The sequence below is a fragment of the Solea solea genome, chromosome 10 (assembly GCF_958295425.1).
Source record: "Solea solea chromosome 10, fSolSol10.1, whole genome shotgun sequence".
NCBI lineage: Eukaryota > Metazoa > Chordata > Actinopteri > Pleuronectiformes > Soleidae > Solea > Solea solea.
The window spans coordinates 3,941,933-3,960,405 of NC_081143.1; the positions used below are offsets into that span (position 1 = coordinate 3,941,933).

General features: G+C 39.1%; 1 protein-coding gene across 1 annotated transcript in view; it reads left to right on the forward strand.

The window, feature by feature from the left end:
* The window catches only part of arhgap10 (Rho GTPase activating protein 10), a 42,569-nt gene that overhangs the window by 17,767 nt on the left and 6,329 nt on the right, over window positions 1-18,473 (forward strand). The window contains exons 11-20 of the mRNA XM_058641099.1: window positions 536-617; window positions 797-839; window positions 963-1,031; window positions 1,782-1,856; window positions 4,540-4,624; window positions 5,926-5,984; window positions 7,173-7,278; window positions 9,062-9,221; window positions 11,530-11,671; window positions 13,440-13,605. Coding sequence (XP_058497082.1) covers window positions 536-617; window positions 797-839; window positions 963-1,031; window positions 1,782-1,856; window positions 4,540-4,624; window positions 5,926-5,984; window positions 7,173-7,278; window positions 9,062-9,221; window positions 11,530-11,671; window positions 13,440-13,605 — 987 coding nt within the window. The remainder of the gene's footprint in view (window positions 1-535; window positions 618-796; window positions 840-962; window positions 1,032-1,781; window positions 1,857-4,539; window positions 4,625-5,925; window positions 5,985-7,172; window positions 7,279-9,061; window positions 9,222-11,529; window positions 11,672-13,439; window positions 13,606-18,473) is intronic.

The following is an 18,473-nucleotide window of genomic DNA, read 5'->3' on the forward strand; positions in this document are numbered from 1 at the left end:
TTAATTTACAGTGTGTCAAATTATTATTATTTTATTTTTAGATGAAACAAAATGGTCAGAAGTTGCTTGATGCTTGCAGTTTGTTGCTCTTCTCTTGTTTGGATAGCAGAGTAGCAGGTTATCAGAATTTGGCTTGGAGCTCTGCCCTCACACACTAAGCAGGGAGGATTTGTCACACCATGCTGTGCCCTCTTGTAATCGATATCTCATTTTGTCACACAACGTAACGCTGCCTTGCCCCTTTTCTGTAGTATTAATAGAAAAGCAATACCCCAGATTTAGTATGGAAATTTGAGTCCACATGGCCCATTCTGACTGATGAGTAACTTGATCACAAAACAGCTGTGATGACCTAAAGGGCCCATATCTGTAACTGTAAATCCAAACGTGTGTGTGTTCTTGTCAGAGGAGCATTTTTATTTTTTAGAATGCTAAGCACTGTCGGTGTTTAATATTGACACTTACATTGTCAATGCATTACTGTACTTACCCAGAAGGCACTGTCTATTACTAACACGGTATGGCTTTCTCCCAGGCCAGGAACGGTGCTAACAGTACAGGCCCTGTCAGAGGATGACCACAAGTTCTGGATGCAGGCCATGGGTGGGAAGGAACCTGTGAGTCAGTTGCCTTTACTGTATCATCATCTTCCAACACAGTCCATTCATTTAGCCTCAATGTATTCTGTTTAACAATTTTTTTTCTTATACTTCCCTACACCTGTGGTTTACTATGGAGTAAGTATACCTTATTCATCTCTATAATTTTAAAAGGAGTTGTTTGTTTTTTTTAACAGATTGGACACTACCTCGGGAGAACTTATTCAAAAGAAAGAGGAAGTACGTATTTGCAAGACTGTGTCTATCACAGGATATCTTTTTCAAGGAGTCGTTATACCATTTAGCCACAATTCTTTTGCACATTTGAACTAAGTATGTTTTTTTTTCCCCTTCTACCTGCAGTTGACGCCCAGCTGGATGATGTAGGTTTGACTTTCGTGAAGAACTCTATCAGTGCCATTGAGACAAGAGGTAAGCATCAGAGAAATACTTAAAGGTCTTACTTGAGAAAAATGAATGGTGGTCTTATAAGGGAAAGTTTAAAATGAGTAGTGGTGAATAGTAATAGGTGACTTGGGTGTAGGATTTATAGGTGTACACAAGGTGGCAGTCATGCACCAAAATTGAAAAGAAAGGTTGATTTCAAAGTACCACAGGCAGTATGCACTGAATATGATATGAATGGTTTTCGTTGCATAGCAAGTTCCGGTTTTAATGTGCTTTATTCCACACATTTTATCTTAAGTCTCTTGAGTCAAACATCTGTTTTGGTTCTTGTTCCTCTCAACAGCTAATTTGTATCCATGGAAAAGTTTATCTACTATATTGAACTATATTGATTGCAGTAACATACTTGTGACGGCTACATGTTTTCCCTCATACATTGTTATATATGTACGCAATAATCTATATCTGACATGTTTTAGTACGAACAGCCTCATATGTTAGTTATAACATTAATGATGGCTTATTTTAGTTCATGTCATTCAAAACAGTTTGACAGTGAAGCTAAATGGAACTAAGCCATCATTCATTTGACAATTTATATCTGTGCTTTTTCTACTGTGACTGGTCAAAATGTGGAAATGCACGATGATTCCTCATTATTTATTTGTATTTGTTTATTTGTTTGCTCTTGGCTTTAATTTCTACAACCTTTTGCTACCTAAATGACAAAATTGCTATGACCAAAGTTTAGTCATTACTTTCATTTCTCATTAGGAATTAATGACCAAGGCTTGTATAGAGTTGTTGGGGTGAGCTCCAAGGTCCAGAAGCTCCTCTCATTAATGATTGGTAAGTTTTAGAACATTCTCACTGAGTCTATGTTTCACCAGTTACTGCACATTGAAGGTTGTTTGGTGAGAGCTACAGCACATTTCAATGTATATGCTACTGTATACTATCTCTGTAATATTATGTTGCCCCCATAGACTGTTTATAAAAAAGAGGACATAGTCTCCTGTTTGCAAAGCAGACTTCCATTATGAAGCCATGAGATTTGTGATTTGAATGGTGCCGTGACAGTTTTTGAAACTGGAGGTGCATAGATGTCACCTGCAACCAGCCAGCTACTGGATGATATGTGCTTTATCATTTGTTTCCCTCTAAAATGGAAACATTTCACAAATTCAACATAAAGTGCTACTGAAGAAGACCTGAAACTATATTTTGAGACCATTAACTCTTCAGGCAAAGAAGTACGCAAATGTTTCTCTTTTTCATAGTTCAGAGTTATTTTTGCGACCAGCTGAGTCACCTCCTGTTCGTCAACTGCCACTTCACTTATGGAAACATTCAAATGTCCATATTTTTTTTTTATAAACAGTCTGTGGTTGCCCCTTGGTCGTTGTATGTGCTGATGTAATGACGTGTCCCTTAAGAGTGATATTTAAAAGATATAAGATATCCAAAATTGTCCAGCCACCCAACCTGCTGACACACTGTTGTTATATGTTATGTACCTGGTATATTTGCAATAAGATGGCCAGAATGTATCTCACTTTATCCTTGAAATGACTAAATAGTGTTGGAGGAAGTCATTCTACTACAAAAACACACATATTCACAGACATTTCATGCATACAACAGTTCACAGTGTGTGGGTGAAGCAAGCTTTAAACCCTGAAGAAAGAGTTTGGATCCTCCCACTCTTCCTCCTTTTCATCTCTCACCCACCAACATGGCTAGGGTCCTATCAGAGAGGACAGTGATGGAGAATGAGTTTACCATCGTTTTACAATACAAACAAAAAGAGCATCACCTATTGAATATCAAACTATATAATAACAGGAAGAAGACTATAAAAAAAAGTGAGCTCCACTTTCCTTCTGACCTATCTTTTGCACTAGGGAATATGTATGTGGTGTTGGTGGGGGTATGACAATAACAGTTGCTGAACTAGAGGTTTTAGTTCTATAGATATAATTGCAGAGTGAGGTGAATTTGAGGAATGCTGTGAGATATATGAGAACTACAGGAAACATTCCACATTTTAATTTCCAAGGCCAGCAAACACAATTAATGTGTGCAACATTTGATTTTGTATCAAAACACAGTGGCCCATTCGCTGACCAGATGCCAAAAACTGTTGCTTCCTGCTTCTGTTAGACTGTAATGCATGAATATATCAGATCTTATATTCAAAAGGAATTTTATTTCCCAGTATCTGCTCGTCTCTGAGTTGACTGAGGGTCATATGCTCACCTGGTTAGTGAACCCAGACAGCAATGACCAAGATGATTATTCATAAGCAAAAATACAGTTTCTGCTGAACTGATTTTTTTCCCCTCACTAAGTCATCTTTCTTTTATTTTCTGCAAGCTTTTCTTTGGAATTTCTACCTCCTATAAAAGAATTATTCTAGAAAACATGTCTGAAAGTGAAAGAGGTTTGCACTGTTGCCTCACAGCAACATGTTCTGGCTTTGCATGTTGTCTCTACTATGAGTGGGATTTCTCTGGGAGTGCTTCTTTTAACAATTCAAAGACACTCCGATTAACTGGTGACTCTAAATCACTTGAATATGTGAATGAATATATGATGGTCATATTTTGTACTTACTCTAAAACAAATACCTATTGTAATTGGGGTGATTTCAAAAGTTGGTTAAATTTCTCTCTTAATGGGAGATGTCCATGCTAAATTTTGAAATCCATTGTCAGAAATCTTGAAACTGCAGTTCTTATTTCAACCACTGGGTTAAAGTCTACCCTCCACACTGCGAGGGATGAGTGTAGATAAAAGTATTACACATTTGAACTCACTTCTGCATTGTGGTTAACAGTTTCACAATCTGCGCTACTGCCAAAATCAGTGAGCTTACCAAGTCAGAATAAAAGCAGATACCACACCTTTGGCTACAAACATACCAGAAGAACATTTGCTTTCAAGAGTTGATAAAGGAGAGGCCAGATCAGCCAGAGAAACACAGCTATCCTGGCTGCAGTTTATACATGAAATAAGAAAAATAATTTCCCAGTTACAGAATGTCTACCTCCCACGACGCTAAAGTCTGTGTGGTGACCCAGACCCGACGTGTGTGACTTCAAAATCTTCACAAGCATTGTTTCTCTACACTCTATAATTCATCAGAGGTTACTTAAGGTGTGACTAAAGCCCACTGAATTTTCATCACAACACAGTCCTGGAGTCCCTGTGGAAGCAGTGAAGTAGTAAGGGATTAATTAAACTTGTAATGAGTATAGAAGCAGCTACCATCCACAGAAGCTCGCTGCAACTTCCTTTCATATCCACTGGGTCCACACGCGACCCCACAGCTAGTAGCAGTGCTTTTATCCTCGTATGGCTAATTACAAGTTACATATTTATATTACTTATTTGGACTTTCTAGGCTGCACACAAGATCAGACACAGTCTTTAGCCATTTATGTGAAAAGAACACTTATTTAGTGCCTTTCTGTTTCTTCCTCAGTCATTTTTGTAGTAATGAAATGTTCTTTGATTGGGATTCATTCAGATGAGAAGAGCAATGAAGTGGATCTGTCTACCAGCGACGACTGGGACGTTAAGACAATAACAAGTGCACTGAAGCTTTATCTGAGGTAAGGATCTGAGCGATAAAAGATGTACACTTGCAAAGACGCATAATAGATTATTAACCATTAGTCATTGAAACCCTAATGAATGAGGAAAATCCACACAGCAACCATAAGCAAGTCATTTATGAAGGATAACTAAAACATGAGACGGTTATCAGGAGTAAGGGTAAGTGTTGCATGTGAAAAAGGAAGACGTTTTCCTAGATCACCAATAACAAGAACAGAAACAAAGGCCATCACTAAACACAGTCTAGAACAAATCCACAATCCACAACAAATAAAACCAGGCTTGTAAAACCATGTGACTTAACGTCTGATGTCATTCAGCATTACCACATGCCTTTGCAAAACCTTTTATGACCTGAGACATTACCAGGTGGTAAATTGATTATTTATGTATACATCTCTTGATGAGCATGATGGAGTTGTTGGTTTGAATATGAATGGAATATTTCACCCATTGTCAACCCTGTCATTTATAAAGTTAATTATGCAAATAGAATGAACTCTGCGCAAAGTCACATTGCTTTTGTGCCCGTTCCACTTCCACCAGCTCCCTCCAGGTCTATGGATTGTGAGAATGAAGATTAAAAATGTAGGTTGGCTGCACGAAGCAGGTGCAATTTCACTGAAATGCCAATTTGGTATTGTAAACATATGAAGTTAGAAAACATTTGAATTGGCTTTGGTTATTATTCTGTGATTGGCTGTACTAAAAAAAAAACAATCAAGAAATGATGATAACCTATCATTCTAATTAAGTTTTTTCTCTAGTGTTGTTTATTTGGCCACTGCTGCATGGGAGCTGCACTATTCTATCCAACTCAAAGTATTACCATTAGGTATAAAGTCACTTTCCAGCAAGTGGTCAGCTCTAAAACAAAGTGGATCTTAATATTAATTCAGGTAATACTGAACTATGTCCTATTTTTTAACACTATTTAATCTAACACGGCACATTTTATGGTCTTATGCTATATTAAAATATGTTTGGTGTTGCACCAATTTGTCTTTTCCCTTCTGCCTGGCTTGCTGGAATAAAGCAGGGTCAATCTCCTCAGTTTCCTCTCAGGCTTAGTACTTTTTGGAAACTGGCCAGCTGCAGTGTGAAAGTACTTTCAGATGAACTTGGTTATCTCAATGTGTCCACCATCTAATTCCATACCCTAGCCTGGCCACATTAATCATTGCTGTGTGTAGACCCTATAAAACAGTGAGCTGGCTATTTCTGTTCCCCCCTCACTTCAACTTTCCATCCATCTCCCACTCCAACCTTCTCTCTTTCTCACACTGTCTCTCTTAAGGAGCCTTCCTGAGCCTTTGATGACCTATGGACTTTACAAAGAGTTCATCAGCCCCGCGAGTAAGTTTGGCTACCGTTTATACCAACATATCTGAGTAAAGAACATAAGCAAACACCAGAGTGCATGTGCATGTGTGGTATTGAGCAGATTAATGTGTCTTCTTGAGGCCCTGGAATGATATGGTTTGTATTTTCTTAAGTATGTTACTGTGCAAATGTGCACTTATATATTATATATAAAATATCTTTAAAGCAGTATCTTTGAAAATAGGATTTATGCTGTGTCATCATGATGATGTCCTTAGTATATGTGTTGTTGGTTTGTAGTGGACCAAAGAGACTTTCAGCTGACATAAGTCACATGCTTTTTTGAAACATCTGCGTCACAAAATTGCAACTTATTTGGGTGCATTAAAACAAAAAGATGTGGTCAAATAAGCAATTCAAATGAAAAAGACAAAAATATGCTGTTATTTGCATGTCCTCAAATGGTCCAGATACCTTGAACAGCGGAAGAAGCCACATTACATTTTCACCCACAGAACATCATTTTTGTATGAAATGTTTTCAAAGCGAGCCAAACTTGAATCTTATTACAACAAGTGCTATAATTGGATCAGGTTGACATTTTTATCAGTCACTCGCAATGCCCCCATAACAAGGGGGAAAAAGTGGATTAGCGGTGAATATTTTTTGATGGGTGACAGCATCCATAAGAAGCTTTTTTTTTCCATGTTTAAATCCTTGTCGTTCCCATAGTAATGATATTTTGTGTGTCTGTGTATAAGTGTATGTGTTTATATGTGGGCGGCCAGATGCCCATGTGTGAGGAAATGTTTAAGAGATGATCTTAGGGGATTTAACACAACCCCTTTATACGGTATTGGCTGTAATGCAAAGCCGTCTCGCTGCCAAAATTTCTGGAGGCTACAGATCACATATCAATATTACAACTCTTAATTTTAAAATTGCTTGAACTGTAATTCATATCCTGTTATGTTTAACCCTTTATGTTTGAGCTTTTCACTGTGAAGTGTTTTTTTTTTTGGTTGTTTGTTCAGTTCTCTAACTCTGATCACTGCTTATAACAGCAGTCTATGTACTGTATCATCATCTGTTTAAGTTTGCTGCATGCTAATGTTGTACAGCATTCAGTCCCAGCTGCATTGCCCCTTTGCCACCTGAGGAACACGGAGAAATCTTCTGCAAATTAAATTAAAGTTAATGTCTGCTTCTGCATTTAAACAGAGGGTGGTAGCCCAGAGTCTCGCATCCAAGCCGTCCACTGCCTGGTCCACAAACTACCAGAGAAGAATCGAGAAGTCCTCGGGCTGCTTATGAAGCATCTGGCCAAGTGAGTCTTCGTAGTGGCTTGGTCATAGTTCACCCAATCTCCACCCCCTCTCTCCCTCTGAGTTCTCTCTTTCTACTCTTCCTGTCTGTCTCCTCTTTCTCACTCCACATGCTTTCTCTCTCTCTCTCCATTACTCCCACTCTCTTCACTCCCCCTTCCCTGCTGTCACTCCATCTCGTCTCTATCTATTCAGTGACTGCTGTGCTGGGTAAGAAAATTGATGCCACTAGCATTGCAACATTTTCTGCAGCCTTTTCTTAGGTCATTTTGGCATATATTTAAATTTGTTGAAGAAATGTCCCTGTTCTGCAGCCCACCAGTGAAGTGAAATGAAATGGCCTACTCAAATTAAGCCCTCTCTTGAGATCCCTCTAAACACCCCTAAATCAACACTATTGTGCATCACACCATTTGAGATAAAAGAAGATTTAAATATTGTTAGCTAGCGTTACAAGGTCATACCTCAGCAAGCTTTTTATAAACTAAATATGAGCAAATTGAAGATAAGTAAATAATCCCTCTTCCCCGAGGCAGTAAAAGTCTGGTGGATCTTATTTCATAGAAACCCACAGCAGAATCAAGCTCTGGTAAAAAGGCAGTGCTATTGAAATTGAATTTGGATTATCCAGCGTGAAATTCTCCAGACTGGAGAGACTTGAATATTTTTTCTGAAGCTGGCGTGCGTGCATGTCCTGCAGGGGAAGGAAGCAAAGCCAGAATCTCACACTCAAATGGTTTGAGAGATGTTATAAATGTGAGTTGTCACCAATGTTTTTGTCTTCAAAGGCACCCTTTGAAGCTATTTAAACAGTCTCTCTACAGATGCGCCGCATATCATCATGCTTTGACTGTGAAATCTCTTCACCTGTCCTCTTTACTTTTTCTTCAAATAAATGTTTTCCATACTTTTTTGACCTCGTAATATAAAGTTTCATTGACTAAAGGCGTTCCAATTTTAAAATGGATGTGAATATGATTTAATAATCTGTCCTCAGTTTACATATTATCTGGTGATGTAGTTGAGCCCTTATCCATTTGTACTAGGGCTGAAGGATTTGGGGTTTTGACTGAAATCGCGATTGCGATATGAGAGGCAATGTTAATTTGTATATAATTATTCTCATTTTCATTAGAATAACATATTTAAAATGACTAATGTGTAGGTCAGGACACGATTTCATCTAAAATGGCCATTTGACACATATTTTGGCTTTAAGAAATATTGCGTCTCCTGCAATTTGAAAATTGCAGTCATAATCTGATTTTGATAAAATTCCGATTAATTGTTCAGCCCTAATTTGTCCCTCACAGTTTTTAATATACAGACCAATTGATAATGAGGCTTGGCATCTAAGAAAAGCCTTATTGATTAGAAGTGTAGACCTTTGAAAATCACAAATTCCTTTTTTTTGTAATTTCATGGGTTAGTGTTAATAAATGATATCCTTTTATAAAAAAAAAATGTCAGCAATAATAGTTATAATTTGATTAAATGTGACCTGTCTTTGTATGTGTATATGCTGTTTTGAAATTCACCTGAAACAAAAAAAGCTTCCATATTGTGATTTTTCATTTGCATACCAGCTACCATGCAATTAGCTTAGTGTCCTTGTCGCTTCGATTTGACTTTGGTTTGAAGTTGGGAATTGAACCATAACCTGTTCTGAGGCTGACTTGTTGCCATCCATAACCGTCTGTAGCTTGGATCATATTCTTATCAGTGGGATTGCGTTATTAAGTAGTGTGAGTGAAATGTTTACAATGTGTGTTGTATCTTTGTCAGTGTGGCGGCCCATAGCAAACAGAATCTAATGACTGTGGCCAACCTGGGCGTGGTGTTTGGCCCCACATTAATGAGGCCACAAGAGGACACTGTCGCTGCCATCATGGATCTCAAGTTCCAGAACATTGTGGTGGAGATCCTCATTGAACAACATGAAAAGGTAACACTCAAACCCCTGAAAAAAGAAACCAATGTGCACAACATCTATAGAAATAGAAGGAACTGTCTTTTCTTTGGTATTACATTCTATTTCTAACCTATGTTTTCTTTAAAGTACCAAATTTTAAATGAACTCATCGTTCTATTAGTCATGTGCCTGTGATGCACATGAATACTCGCCGTCCACATGCATTTACTACCCATTTTAGGTAACAGAAGGCATAATGATGGCTCCAGTTGAAAAACAAATTAGGTGGCAGGACAACGGTGAGCTGCACACAGCATTGTTGTGTTGAAACAACCCTGGGTAGCATCGCATTACATGAGTCTGGATCACAAATGTAGAGTGGAGCATATGATCTAAATTTTAAGTCTCGCTTTTTTGGCAAAGTGTGCTTACCCACTGTTTTGAATTTTTCTTTGTTTGTTTCTTTGTTATTATTTTTATTTAATATCATTATTATTATTATTCATTCATTCATTTATTTATTTATTTATTTATTTATTTTCCAAAAATTGTTTTCTGTTGGCAGAGGAGTGTTCATTCTGTGCTGTACCTGACACCAGAATTTCATAGAGAACAGAGACAGATTGTCACTCTTCCCTTCTGTCCTGCTTGTTAAGACCGTTCAGACTTGATATTATTCACATGTACCACATTTCCCACCATGGGGTTAAGTAAAATTAATATTAAATCTTGTCTCATCAAGAAGTTTCTAAAACCAAATATTCTAGCAATAAAACATGTGTCAGTGGTGGGTTACTTGTGTTAACTTTGCACATATGCAAATTGTATTTAATGCTTGCACAGTATTCAGTTTAATGACGTAGTACTAGCATACTTTTCACCCATTTATTACGGTTCAGGCCAATAGAGGACAACCCAAGTGCTCATACCAGCATAAAATAATTTTCAGTAGGTTGATTATTCTGTAAAAAAAATCATATACATTTCCTCATGTTCTATACCTGCCTAAATATATTCATTTTGGTCTTGACGAGTTGTTATAACCTATAGTTCACGGTGTCGTGTAATCCTCCCACAATGTCATAAATCGGCACCAAACCTCAAAGGGGGATAATTCTCCGTGTCAAAAGAGAGAAGGTTTGAGATTAGTCCTAATCTGTTTGGCACTGCAGTGCACTCTGCAGAGAATCAGATGAAACCAGGAGCTTTTAATTATATTTTTTCCCCCCAGCTTCATTAATGGAAGATGATGTGTGTTGTGAATAATAACCCCGCCCAAGCTCACAAATTTAAAATGGGGTGTCTGAGTATACGGAGGAAAAAAGTGAAAACCTACTGGGTATACAAACAACACAGGCAGCACTGTGTATACTCCTAGTCTCTGAGACTACCCAGAGGTATCCAACACCGTCCAGGTGATAAAGGATGTAGTGTTAGAATGCAGCAAGAGCATTTTGAAAAGTACAACGTGTTAGAGGGGAAAAGTTGAGCAGACAGACAGACAGGCATTAACTTTCCTCACAGCTGAGTCCCACTCCAGACTGTTGATACCCCTAGATACCAACAGTAGACTCTGTTTTACATTCACCTCCATCTGCAGAGAGAGGCGAGAGGGAGGGAAAGAGAGAAAGAGGGAGCAGAAACTCTCAGCCATATCAGATTTCTCACTTTTTCTATCTCCCTGTCTCCTGCAAACTTTCTTTCTCATGCCCCCTCCCCTGTCTGCCTCTCCTGTTCACACTCTCTCCCTACTCTGCCACTCTCTCTTTCTCTCTCTCGCTTTCGCTCTCCCTCTCCTTTCTTCCCTCCCTCCCTCCTCCTCTGTGATATGTTCTCTCTGCTGAGACTTCCTCTCCTCTGCAGCCCTATTCTCTTTTAACTCCACATCTGAGGTTTTTATGTAAACACGGCCCAGTGTAAACAGGCTGTGCCAGTTGGCCAGCCTTTCCCTTGCACAAACTCTCTTTATTTTACTCTCAACTCTTTTAGAGAGTAGGTCAATTTCTGAGGAGAAATGTCCCCTCTAGTTGGACGCTGATTTCTGGATGGGAAGCGATTGCATTACATGTGAAGCTGGTCTTGTTTATTTTGGTAGAAAACAAAATCTCCTCACATGCACTTTTTAGGGACGAATCAATGAGCTGCTCAGCTCTGCCTCGAAGCACATGCTGTGGCTGCAAATGGCCTTTTTCCGTTCATCTACCACTACATAAAACCAGCAAATTTCAAAACCCGTTCACTAAAAGTGAGGTCAGTCGAGGACATGCTGCAGCTGCTGCTGCTACTGCTCCTGGAGTCTGCATTTATTCTTGTTAGAGACTCACTCTCACTGTGTATTCAGATCTTTGCAGATGCTCCCGAGTCATGCCCTCTTTCACCTGCTGGCCCAGTATTCTCCGCTCCCACAAGGCAGTCCAAGAAACTGAATCGACAGAATCGGCCCTTGGCTGTCTACAATCCACAAGCTCTAGACATTCAGAGTGGTAAGAGGCATACACATGTTCATCATCTCACCTCAGATTATATTAAAGGACAAAACCATGCTGTGTGTTTATGATGATACAGACTTAGTGTGTTTATATGAACCTTAGCGATAACAATTCTGAGCTCTGGCATTTAGATGTAAAGTAGGATAGTGTTCCAGAAAGTATGTCAGTTGCATTATTGTAAAATTGTTATACCTAAATGCTAATTTTAATTGTCTTTGACTCAGTAATTTCTGTGATGTTGCTAATGGGTGTCAAATGAATGTTTTATAAATGAAATGCTTGTTAAATACAAAATGCACATCAGTTTAATACGTTCACCCCTTCTAATATCCTACAAACAAATGCAGAAATTGCTGTTTGTCCTTTGTTTTACTTCATAAGGTCAATTATTTGTTTACGTATTTATATTATATTATTTCAGACAGTTGAGTTTTGAAAGAGTGGTTGTCAAAAGACCCAAACCTTACCTCCTTCTTCTTTTTTGCAGTAATAACTGTCTCCTTCTCATTTTTCTTCTCGTTTTTTTATGGAAGTAGAACCATTTACGCCTATTAGGCTACTTTCTTCCAACAATGCCACATTTAGTCTTTGAATACTTTCTGGCAGGCTATACACTGAGAGATGTGATGCTGCCCTCCACAGTTCAAAGGTCTTAATCACAGTTCAAAGTTCCTCCAACGGCGTATTAGTGATTGTCACACGTTTTGCCATGGGCAAAAACCTAGTTACTTTGATGTAAAGTGATACTGTGGTGACTTTGTGTGCCCTTTGCGTCCTTTCAAACCCTTAAAATTCATGAAAATCCAGACAAGCACCATCAGACAAGCACCGCCTGATCTCCTGACCCAAACAAATCTGGCCCCAGCAAGTTTTGATTTGGAGCCAGTCAAATCCCCTCCCTTCCACAATAGCAAAGGAGTCTAAATCTGCTTACCAGATTCCCTCTCTTTGCCTCCATTTTACAGTGGAGCATTTTAATATCAGGGATGAAAGGTGTAATCCTTTTTTAACCTTCATATCTTTTATATGAGCGCCCTATAATGGCTTTAAACTAAGTTGTCTGGGCATTCATAGGGAAAAAGCACATTTTATGATACTGCAGACAAAAAGAGAGAAGATTACTTACTCTATGTTTGCATGCAGTGTTACATGTGAGTGTCCAATATCACTGCAAACATGACCGTTTGTAGCACAACAATGTTATTATTTATTTGAAGTGGTATTTCTGGTTTCTGCAAACTCACCAGGTAATTCATCACCATGTAATTCAGCCGTTTGATCCTCAGTTTTTTTGAGTGTTGCTGTTAAGAACCGGTGTCTGTTGGAGCAAAGATGACAATATGAACATGGTTAGGACTGTGTGTGTGTGTGTATGTACAATCTAAGATGTCCTGTTTTATCTGTGAGGGTGACAAAAATGACAAATGACACCCTGTCAATTTTTGACCTCATAGAATTGCCATCGTGGGTCTACACCCACGTATAACCTGAGATCTAATCAATCATAACATTAGTGTGGATGTTCTTTTTATGTTTATACTGTATAAGTGAACTGGTTCTCAATTCATATACATTATTATATTAATATAATATAAAAGAATATGATTGAAACAATGAAAACTTAATGCAGCAGATGTTGATACATGATACAGTTGTTTTATTAAGTAACCTATCATGTGTAAACTGGAATAGGATGAATATTTTATAGTTGAATAAATTGAAAACAAATGTTTTTTCTGTTCTGTTGTTTTTTTGTATTCAGTTACATCGGTGGTAGATAGTTCCAGCCTAGCTACAGATGAGACTTCAATGGGCAGCAACGAGTCAGTATCATCCCAGTCATCGTCAGCATCGGCCTCAGAAGCGCCCCCAGAGAGGAGTGACCACCCTCCACTTAAGATGGGCCTCAGCTTAGGCAACAACTCGGGGTGAGTGTTTTACTCTGCTTTAGTCCCAAATCAGCGTTTGACGCACCATAGGATATCGGTTGTGTAGTGAGTGGATTCACATAAAACAAGTCACAAATGAGAATTACAGGTATATGCTACGTGGATCACTGATGGAGATGAAGCTATTGGATTTAAGGAGCGGGATCTTAAGTTATTTGCCGTGTGTTTATGTTGAAACTCTTCACACTCATTTAATTGTACTAAATTCACAGGTAAACGATAGCACAACGGTTACTAATGTGTGATGTCGCCGTGTTGTATTAAACTGGTTCCTGCTGCCAGCAAATGGTTTGTTTCCTGGTAATCTGAACGGCTGTGTTTTTCACTTACTCCATTCATTGTGAACAGAAAGTACTGTGTTTTGTGATTCCAAATAAAGTACATTACAATTTTTGATAATGTAGTTAGGGGACATAATCTTGGTTTAAATTGTTTTGGTCACAATTAGATTTATATTTTCAGTATTATTTCAGTATATATTATATATATGTTAATTGTAATGTAAAAGACAAAAACAAAACAATGCAGACCTCTGTGATATTTTTCCATCCTTAATATATGGTAATCTTCTTACCAGACAGCAATTTAGTTTAGCCGTGATATGTTTGAATTTCAAACTGAAATGATGAGCAAATCACGTTCAGCCATTGCTGTCAGTGTATCTGTCTCACTTTTTTAGAACATTGGGATGCTGCGAAGGAATTTTATCAAATTAGATACAAATGTTCACCTCAGAATAACCTGATTTCGGTTTTCATGGTTCAAGACTTCACAAAACATGTTTTTGACCTCAAGGATGATGGAACCCCTGAAGGCATCCTTTCAAATGTTGCAGTAACTTTGAATTGCATATATACTGATTAGATGTTTGTGGTCAAGGTCACTATGACTTTACAAAACATGACTTTGCCTCATGAAAGCAAGGTCTCTGCAATGCCTCAAGGACATTTCTGGTCATAGCTTAAAATGACAAAATACAAGACATGGAATTGACAGTCCCTATGCTACCATTCAAAAGTCTTATCCTGATTTGACTTTTTTCTTTCTTATGAGACATGTGTTGAGAGTTTGATGGTCTGCTTTGCTTTTCTCCTGCTTCTCCTCTCTGCCCTCACTTTGTCTAGTCAGTCCTTGGTCCGTTTTGTAGTTTCTAACCCAAGACATGTCTTGAATGCTGATGTAAGAGTTGAATTATTGTGCAATGCTGCAGATGTTAGACTCTCTGCTATGTCATGTCTGCACATTCTCCTTGAAACTTTTTCTCTTTTGTTGATTCCTTCTTTTTAACCATCGGTTGGAAAGCACTGTCAAGTTGTGAGGTGGATTTGCTTTTATTTTACAGAGGATAGAGTGATTCTCTCATGCTAACCTCTGTGGGTGTGTGTGTCCGCCTGTGTGTAGGCTTGTTCGTATCAAGCTTTTCATATCAAGTTGCAGGATTAGACAGACAAGGCTCTGTTACTTATGTAAGCAACTGACTTTTTTTCATGTGGGTATTTCTTTCCGTTTTACCGCATATGTGGCGTCATGTTGGAGGACGGAAGGACTCAACAAGAGGAGGTCATAAATCTAAGCTCTTATTTGTTTGGGAGACAGGTGGCCGTGCGTTGGCCGTGTAAATCGTATTGACATTGGGGAGATATTTATCTTGTTTACCCTTATAGCTGCAGCCCCTGTCCCTTTATGAAGACTTGCGCCATATGTCACAGGGTGTCACCCTGGCTTTGTTTACTCATAAATCTTAGCATGTGAGATTGTGGAGACCTGTTAGCACAGCACCTCTTTGGCCTGGAACCCAGGGATTGAAGTTCGGCCCAAGCCAAAAAAGAGCAGTAGGAGTGGCATTTGCTAGATTATTTCCAGGCCACTCTCAGAAATATGTGATCTGCACTCTGCTGTTCTCAGAAATGCACCTGGAAAACAGCATATTTTAGTAAGTTTTTTGCTGGATAGCTGCAACAGAATCCGCTTGGTCATACATAAATGCATCCTAAATCACTATATCATGCAACAACTGTTTGTGGACTTTGGTATGATTTATTATCTCCCTCATCATTCATGTCTCGCCTCATTACTCCTGCTTTCCGTAAATCCAGACACGGTTTCTCCCAGTGGCGCTGTCGCTTCACGTCCTACTCAGTAGTGAGTGAGTTTAAAGGTTTTGCCCCGTTTTTCTTGCTTTTTTTCTGCCCCACCTTCAGCCCTGTATGTCTGTCCCTGGCAAACAGCTGTGGATCATAAAATGGTGGATTAGGGCTTATTTCCTGCCCACCCAAACTGGCAGTGGATGAGCGGGCTGCTCGGCTGTAGGTTTTGTCCAACCAACTACTCGAAACACTACTAAATCCCACTGCTGTCCTTCCTCCTTTAGTAGAAATGGAGTTGAGAGTTCTGCTCATCCCTTTGTCAGCTCCACGCCAGGATCAACGAGGCTTGGATGCTGCAGGGTGAAATTCCTGCAATAATGAGAACCAGCAGTCCCCCTCTGTTGATGAATTTTTCCCCTACTACTAACTTGGCAGTTTGTGTTAATGTGTGATAATCCTTGTGGTTAAAACAATAAACCAATAGACCGCCAATTGCACTTCACTTTGAAAGTGGATGTTCATAGTGTTATTTAATACTGTTTGACTTATTCCTAAGAACTTGTTACAAATATTACCAACAGCTGGATTGGAATCTTCATTCAGACCTCACATACAGTGTATTTTCACTGAGTCCCCATTTTCTGTATTTAATCATATTTTCAGAAGAAGCTTAGCTGGGCCGATGGTGGGTAAAAACAACGGATGAGCAATCCAAAGCTTGATGCTATTTTTGTTGGAGTGAAATGGTAAATTATTTCCCTTGGTTTGGCTTAGCTGTAATTGTGAGAGCAATTCTGGGATGAATCCATTTACCTCTGGTACATTTAACAAGTTTCTAGGGCAGCCATGTGGCATTCACTGATTTTCTATGTGGCATTATTTAGATCTGTTTGTTTTAAGGATCTTAAAGGATCTGTATAATCCTCTTTCAACTGAAAGCAGTTAGATGTCTGTGTGGAGAACTTCTAAAGTGTGCGTGCATGTGCGTGTTTTGTCATCTTATTTAGGGGCTTTGTGTGTAAATGGGTTCACCTGCAGATGGGTTAAGTATTGTAACTCCTCTGCTCTCTCTTCTCTTGGCTGAGACCCAGGCAGACAGTGTTCGTGCCTGGGCCTAGGTTAATGAGTGGATTTGCTGCACTGCAGCGCACTGTCCCCCCATGCTGATGTGGAGCAGCTGAGCACCACAGTGGCCCCACACTGCTGCAGAGCTATAAATCACCTACAGTCAGGCCAGGCCCAAACGGAACAGCCACCTCTGGGGATGGACATGCACTTGGAGAGGGATGCAGGGGAAAAAACTGAGGGTATAACCAATACAGAGAGGGGGAAATTAAAACGTGAGCACAGTTGCGTTTGCCCACCTCTTCCCATGTCCACATGAGATCTCCTACCATGTTCTCCCACCATGTTCTCCCTTAAGGCAGTCTCTCTCTCTCTCTCTCTCTCTCTCACCCTTGCTCTACCAGCACTAACGTAACCACTACTCACAACATCCTCTCAACCTCCAGCTCCTCCCCAGCTGCTCTCTCTAATTGCCTTTATTAACGTCTCTATGGGAGCGGCAGCTAGGAGCAATTTGCTCATTATGTGCTGTATTAGCACTGGCCTTGGGGCAGGCATGGAACACAGAGGGATGCCTGGCTTAGACTCTTGTCCTCCCCTGCTGCACTCTGCCTTTATCAGGACCCCTATCTCCGTGTTGTAGGTCAGCCATATAGCCGTGTTGGCCCTGGCAATGGCAAATGTAAAGCACAGCGATGGCTGTAACGGATAAAACTAATGGAAGTGTTATTGTTTTGACTTCGGAGTAACAGGAATAACATATACATCACTTTTTAAACATTGAATCAATATGTTCGGTTGGCAGAAAAATACATTTGGTCATTGAAAGCCTATATATGATTTCTCAAATACTTGTGTATACTTGTGCAATATCATGATAATATTGTGATAATATCGTATTGTGGTGTCTATGGTGATTCCCACCCCGAATATATATATGTAATATATAATAGTATTGTGATTAAAGCATATATTTATGTCATATTTAAGCTCCTCAACCCATGAAGTAACTCCTTTCCATCTATTCAGATCATGGACACTGGTATATTGTTTCATGCATTGATATTAAACTCTGCTGCCTGGTCTGTCAGGATGGTTTTTAATGCATTTGAAGTGCCCTTCCTGTTCAATTCAAAGTGTCAGTGGGGTTCACTCTATTAACTTCACCCTTAGTGGTTGGTGCATGCAGGTGTAAATTAGCTCTCCAAAAGAAGAGGCAGCATCTGCTCATGTTGAAAAATGTGTCTTGAATGTTAGTATCATATATTGAATGAAAGTAGCAGATGTCATCAACCAGAAGAACGGTGCATCACACGATGGCTTCACAGTTTACCGTTCATGTTGAAATGTGCAATGATTGAGTTACTTCTCTTGAAGAGGCTTTTTGGCAGATAAAAAAAATCATGAAAGCCTGGTTCTCTTTGGATTCTCATGTGTACAGGCTTACTCCAACACTTCAGTGTATTAGTGCTGTGTATTAAAAAGGAAAAAAAAAAGGCTATTATGTCTCTCTTTGTCAAGGTGACTTAGATGTGATGTGTGATATATTAGTCGTATTTAAAATTCTGCTGCCTTTTATCATTTATGGCTTTAACTACACACCATTAAAATGTTTTAGTTTGAATTTCCTCTCTTATGAAACACCTTGTCTCCATAACAACAGGCTTCTTTTTTTTTTTTTTTAGCTCACCTGTT